The 6,842-nt window shown below is 53.2% G+C and overlaps 1 protein-coding gene across 2 annotated transcripts in view; it reads right to left on the bottom strand.

The window, feature by feature from the left end:
* Positions 1–6,842, bottom strand: part of KIAA0195 (KIAA0195 ortholog) — a 52,653-nt gene that overhangs the window by 23,047 nt on the left and 22,764 nt on the right. The window contains exon 2 of one of the 2 annotated variants that reach the window (XM_011945148.1): positions 5,918–6,047. In XM_011945148.1, the coding sequence (XP_011800538.1) occupies positions 5,918–5,941 (24 nt within the window). In that variant the 5' untranslated portion in view covers positions 5,942–6,047. Of the gene's footprint in view, positions 1–1,290; positions 1,528–5,917; positions 6,048–6,842 lie in introns of those variants that run through there. The other variant, XM_011945069.1, reaches the window with a different exon arrangement.

Raw genomic sequence — 6,842 nt, 5'->3', positions numbered from 1 at the left:
ATCTCAAAAAAAAAGAAAAAAAAAAAAGATGGAGTCTCGCTCTGTCGCCCAGGCTGGAGTGCAGTGGCGCAATGGCTCACCACAACCTCCACCTCCTGGGTTCAAGTGATTCTCCTGCCTCAGCCTCCACAGTAGCTGGGACTAAAGGCATGCGCCACCACGTCTAGCTAAGTTTTGTATTTTTAGTAAAGACAGGGTTTCACTATGTTGGCCAGGCTGGCCTCGAACTCCTGACCTCGTGATCCGCTCACCTCGGCCTCCCAAAGTGCTGGGAATTCAGGTATAAGCCACTGCGCCCGGCCGCCCTGTCCCCTTTCAGAGCTCCTGCATGGTGTTCTGGGCACAGCAGCTGCTCTCCTTTCTACTCCAGCTGTCTCAGGAGGAACAGAATCAAGGTCCCCTAGGCTCAGGTAGACAGGTTATGAATTTAGACTTTGACCTTCAGCCTTGACAATAGCAGATAACTACTAATTAGAACTGGCTGGCTGGGCGTGGTGGCTCATGCCTGTAACCTCAACACTTTGGGAGGCCAAGGCGGGTGGATCGCTTGAGCCCAGGAGTTCGAGACCAGCCTGGACAACATAGTGAAACTCCATCTCAAGCCTGGCCCCCTCTCTGGGTCCCCACTATTGTCGTCAGTGCAGGTATGGAAGGGACACAAAGCTGGACTCCACACAATGCCCGAATCACGGAAGCAGAGATTCAGCCACTACACACTCTTCTGAGTTGAGCCAGACACAGATGGACTCTGTCTGCAGCCAGGCAAATCAGAGCCTCGAGCGGAGCTGCTTCCTCCTCTTCCTGGCTCATGCTGACCTTAACACTTTCACCCACATTCTTCCCCACCTCCTGTAGCCATCAGGACCTAGGAAAAAATCTTCCCCACCCTGTTGGCTCTTGTCTTAGTTCCCCACGTGGTTCTTCATTGTGCCTTCAAAATGCCTTCATTGGCCCTGAGGAGGGATGGCATCCTGGCCCCGAGCTACTGTCACCTGTGCATGGAAACCCAGGTCCTCACATGCCTTGGCAGGGTATCCCCTGGGAGGCTTGGGTCCAGTCCTGCTCTGGATGACTCGGGCACCTGGCTGGCAGGTCCCCAGGCACACTGGCCTTCTGGCTCTCATTCCCAGTCCCCTTCCCAGGTCCCGGCTACCCATGCTCATTCAAGCAGCCTCCCATTTTGCATTGTCTTCAGGACTCTCACAGCAACCGCTAACCCAAAGACTCCCACACAAAGCAGAGAACACAGCATTTTAAAGAGAAGCATAAAAGCCCCGCTAGCATACTCACTTTGTTGCCTTTGCCCTGATGGGGCATCCATAGCTCTGCCTGCTTAAAGAGCATGGGCCAGAGCCTGAGCCACAAGCAGTCAGCTGCAAGAACTTCCAACACCTCCCTCAAAGTGGGGAGGGTGAAGAGAGAGAGCGAGAAGAGAAGAGAAGAGATGGAGACAGCTGAGAGTGTGTGAGCAAGGAGCAGGGTGCTGCGGAGAATCGGCGCAGCAGAGCAGAGCTTCAATCTGCTGATTAATTCAGCCTATTTCTAGTCACGCTGCGGATTCAGGGAGGGAGGAGGAGGCAGCAGCCCTGGAAGGGCGGGAGGGAGGGGAGGAGAGGAAAGAGAAGGAGGGAGGAAACAGGAGCATTGAGAAGAGAAAGTTTGTCCGATATGCTGCCAGATGCAGGAGCTTGGCCTGCTCTTCAGAGGAGGCCACTGTGGGGTGAGCTGAGGGGCACCATGCAGCTAGGATATGGACAGACAGAGGGACAGATGGAGGAGAAACTGCCCCTGTCCCAGAAACCTGAAGACTACTGCCAGTATCAAGGGGAACCCTGGGACACACAAATCCCTGCTCTCTTCCCAAACTACCTGTCCTTTGTCCCCAAGTCACTGGGTGAGCCCATCATCCACAAGAACCCCCCAAATCACATATCAGCTCCCCAGCACGGAGCCAAGCCAACAGCCCTTTCCATAGTTACAGCTGCAGGAAGGAGGGGAGGGGGACCTGTGGGTTATTAATAGCAGCACATCCTGTGTGGAGGGGGACGGGATGGACTGGCCTCTGAGAAGACTCAAGCAGTGACTTCTAGGAAGGCAAAGCCCAAGGCCAGGCAGCTGGTAGAAGGAAGGATCCAGCAGGGAGGGAAGAGCCAGCCCAAAGGGCCTCTGAAGACTCCAACACCTTCCTGCCAGGTAGCATGGACACCCTAACAGCCATGCAGGGAAGAGCTGGGCCAGCAACCAGTGATGCCCCAATACATTCAGACACACCTGCCCAAGTGCTGCTGGGCCCATGAGGCTGCCCAGGAATGCCCAGGCCCTGCATCCCTGAGGCCGAGAGGAGGCCAGATACCTGGAGCTCCTGCCTCAGCACGTGCCAGAGCATCAGGCAGAGCCTAAGTCAGTCGTGGCTCCAGGGGCATCATTCAGGGACCGCGAGTTTGACATACGGGATGCTCACAGCACAGATACCCTGGGTGAAGGAGGGACCAAGGCATGAGGAGTGGATGGGACACTTCTCTGCCTAAAGCCATCCTTATAATGGGGTTACACACCCTAGGAGAGAGGAAACAGTCTCACAGGTTCCAGAGCTGGAGAGTGTGAGCTGGAGCCTGAGCATGTTTCTCCAGGGCCCTCCGTTTCCTAGACGACACCATCTCAAGCTGCAGGGAAGCAGGAGCCTCAGCAGCCCAAGCCAGCCTCCCCATTCCCTTTCATGAGCGCAGCTCCCTGTGGGGCCCCCAAACAGAGTGCTGAGTGAGAACAGAAGGGAGGGCCCAGGCAGTCCAGAGGTTAAGAACAGGAAGACTCCATGGAGAGCAGGAAAGGTTGGCAGTGGGGGTCAGCTTCCATGCCAGCCACTGTGAGGATGCTGCTGCTCTGCAATCTGGCTGTAGCTAAAGAGAAAGACTCCTGTCCCCTCTCTCCTGTTCCTGAGGCGCTGCTTGGGTGGGAGCTACAAGTCCGCAAACACTGTCCCTTCTATGTGACAGGCCCCAGAAAGAATAGCACACAGGGACTAGCCTACCTGCTGTGCAGACCCCAGTGCAGCCCTCTCTGAGCCCTGCCTCCCTTCCTACGCTGCCTACCTCAGCAAATGGAGAAGGGAACCCTGCACCCAAGCAGCAGGAACCCAGGCTGTCACTGCTACAGCAGGGCCACTGTGGGCTGGAGGACTGGGGACAGGGGTGAGGGCTTTGAAGGAGACAGAACTAATGGATCAGAAGCAGAGAATTATCTCTGAGCCAAACTGCTCGTGGGCTAAGCCAGGGGATGACCCTCCTCTTACCATCAATGACCACTATGCCAGCCCCTGCAAAGCCTACTCCTCCAAGACACCTTCTGATCTGTTTTTTTTTTTTTTTTTTTTAGAGATTCTGCTCTGTCCCCCAGGCTGGAGTGCAGTGGTGTGATCCCAATCTTGGCTCACTGCAACTTCCGCCTCCCGGGTTCAAGAGATTCTCCTGCCCCAGCCTCCCAAATAGCTGGGATTACAGGCACACACTACCATGCCTGGCTAATTTTTGTATTTTTAGTAGAGACAGGGTTTCACCATGTTGGCCAGGTTGGTCTCAAACTCCTGACCTCAGGTGATCCACCTGCCTCGGCCTCCCAAAGTGCTGGGATTACAGGCGTGAACCACCGTATCCGGCTGAGATCATCTTTATAAGTCCATTTATACAACTCACAAGTTACCTCAGCTAGAGGCCCTACTAGGTCCTACTACTTTACTGCTTGTACTATCCATTTTGTTTGTTGTTGTTTTGAGACAGAGTCTTGTTCTGTTGCCCAGGCTGGAGTGCAGTAGTTCAATCTCTGCTCACTGCAACCTCTGCCTCCTGGGTTCAAGCAGTTCTCCTGCCTCAGCCTCCCAAGTAGCTGGGATTAGTGGCACGCGCCACCACGCCCAGCTAATTTTTGTATTTTTAGTAGAGACGGGGTTTTACCATGTTGGCCAGGCAGGTCTCGAACCCCTGGTCTCAAATGATCTGCCTACCTCGGCCTCCCAAAGTGCTGAGATTACAGACGTGAGCCACTGTGCCCAGCCTGTTTGCACTATCACTTCCTCTACTAGACAATAAGCCTCTCTAAGCCAGGGGCCACCTCCCTGGTGCCTAAAGCTCTGCCAACCCAAAGCTGCCATTCCATAGTATGGTGACTGCCAGTGATGACTGACGATGCTTTCCAGGTCAGGGCTCACCTATCCAGAAAGAGAAGGAGGACAAAGAGAAACCCTCCAGGAAAAATGGCCCCTGAGAACTATCCAGCTGGGTCCTCAAGTCTTCTCCCTCAGGCTGGAGAGAGAAGCCAGCCCCTCGATACAGAACTTTATTTCTCCCATACCCTAGGCACTAGTGTTCAGTGGTTCTGGCTGGAACCAGAAGACAATACCATCCTCTGTTTTGGGGGCATTCAGCCTCACCCGGGCAGGCCACCGCATTACATAACAGCAGAGCCTCTGGGGATGTGCTCCTTGGAACTGAGCAGCGCAGAACCCTTGCGGCTGTTTGCAGGGGACGACCCTCTTACCATCAATGACCACTAGGCCAGCCCCTCCAAAGCCTACTCCTCTAAGACACCTTCTGATCTTATTCCCAGCTAGGAGAGAGGCAAGTGTAGCTTTCCATCTGTGCCAATCACTGCTAGGGTGGATATCTGCTGAGCACCCAGAGGTGGCTGTGAACAGGAGGCCAAGCACACCTGCTTCAAGTTCAATTCCAGAAGCCTATTGCACAGCTGGTCCAGAGACACAGGAGGCCTGGAGCTGAACAGGAAGCAGTCAGCCAGCCCGGTGCTAGCAGAGGCCCAGGGAGTGAGACCACAGCCCCCTCTCCAGACCTTCCCAAGATCTCCCTGGAAGGAAGATCACTATTCAGAAGTTCAGGTCAATAAATATGTACTAAGCCCTTGCTACATGCCAGGCTCGGTGCTGTGAGCTAGGGATATTGAGATGAATGGAAGAGATGAGTTATTTCAATAGAATAGTGAGTACAATGGTGGAGGTACTATGAATGCTGAAAGAAAGGACCTCTGGAAGGAAGGAAGACTTAAGTGGAGAAGATGATACCAAAACTGGGTCTTGAAGGAAGAACAGAAGTTTCCAGGAAAAGGGGTGGGAAGCGTTTTAGAGGTAATTACTAGAGCTAAAGTCAAAGCAGGGAGGCTAGGAACACCAAATGCATGAGCAGGAGCAGGATTCTGGAGGGCTCTGTACACACTAAAGGTTAAGTAGGTGGTGTAGAACCACTGACCAGTTTTGTGGCAGCCATGTGGAGGCTGATGAGCAGAGACAGAAAGAATCTATTAGGAAGGTGTGGCAGAAGCTAGGCAAGAGACAAAAGGACTTCCTCTGGGGCAGCCTTTGTCAAGGGAGAAGAGTTTTCTGATTGACAACTCTACCTCCATCCAAAAATGATGTACATGGAAGCTGGGCCAAGCCAGGCTGGGAGGAGAAGACCGATTTTATGGATGGCCTGGGCCACCTGGCTGCTCACCACCAGCTGATTAGGCAGCTGTGTTTGGAGTCTGATTGGGGAGCTCTTCCCTAACCACAGAGAGGGTGCCCAACAGCCCTCAGCACGGCTCAGCAGGTTAGGACATCGCCCTAGCAAAGGGCAAACAAACTAAATTACACACCCCTGGGCAAGAAGTGGAAGACTGGCTTGGAGCCAACCTAAATCAGAAACCCTGGTCCCATGCGGTTAATAGGTCCACCTTCATCCTTTATTCATAGCTCCGTGAGTCTGTGCTTTCCAGCCGAGAGGTCACAGTTGCATCCCCCAAGACTCAGAGCCATGCCTCCTCCCTCAACTTGTGCTTAAAGCCCCCAGTTTAGGACCTCCCAGGCAAAAACAAGAAGGGGGAGTTCAACAGAGACACACAGACAATATCTATAAGGTAACAGGATATGGCCTACCAGGTGCTTCTCCTTCAGGTCCATGGGCCAAGAGTGCTGCAGGCATGCCCAGATGAATGTGGTCACCCCCAAAAGGAAGTCTCCTCCCCAGCATGTACAAACCCCGGTAAGTCTGTCAGGGTCCCAACATCTGGGGAAAAAGAAGAAAGAAATCACTCAGGTTGCTAGAACAGGCAGCTACCGTGAAACACAACAGTATCTGGTTTTTTTTTTTTTTGAGATGGAGTCTCGCTCTGTTGCCCAGGCTGGAGTGCAGTGGCAAGATCTCCGCTCACTACAAACTCTGTCTCTTGGGTTCAAGCGATTCTCTTGCTTCAGCTTCCAAGTAGCTGGGATTATAGGTGTGTGTCACCATGCCCAGCCAATATTATATTTTTCAGTAGACACAGGGTTTTGCCATGTTAGCCAGGCTGGTCTCAAACTCCTAACCTCAGGTGATCTTCCTGCCTCAGCCTCCCAACATATCAGTATCATCTAAACCACAGCATGGTAAGTGGAAAAGAACGGGACTCACTGACCAACAGATGGGGTCAGCCCCGTCGAGCAGCAGTCAGCTCTGGATGAATTCCACTCTCTGAGCCCAGGAGGGAGAGGGCCACAGGGAGGATTCTGGAGGGTACAAACTCTCTCTCTTTTACCCTTCATTTTCTTTTTTTTTCTTTTTTGGAGACGGACTCTCACTCTGTCACCTAGGCTGGAGTGCTGTGGCCTGATCATGGCTCACTGTAACCTCCGCCTCCTGGGTTCAAGCAATTCCCTGCCTCAGCCTCCTGAGTAGCTGGAATTACAGGCACCTGCCACCATGCCCGGCTAATTTTTGTATTTTTAGTAAAGATGGGGTTTCACCATTTTGGTCAGGCTGGTCTTGAACTCCTGACCTCATGATCCACCCACCTCAGACTCTCAAAGTGCTGGGATTACAGGC

Source organism: Colobus angolensis, unplaced genomic scaffold (assembly GCF_000951035.1).
Source record: "Colobus angolensis palliatus isolate OR3802 unplaced genomic scaffold, Cang.pa_1.0 Scaffold1, whole genome shotgun sequence".
Taxonomy (NCBI): Eukaryota; Metazoa; Chordata; class Mammalia; order Primates; family Cercopithecidae; genus Colobus; species Colobus angolensis.
This window is presented reverse-complemented; position numbering and strand designations above follow the sequence as displayed.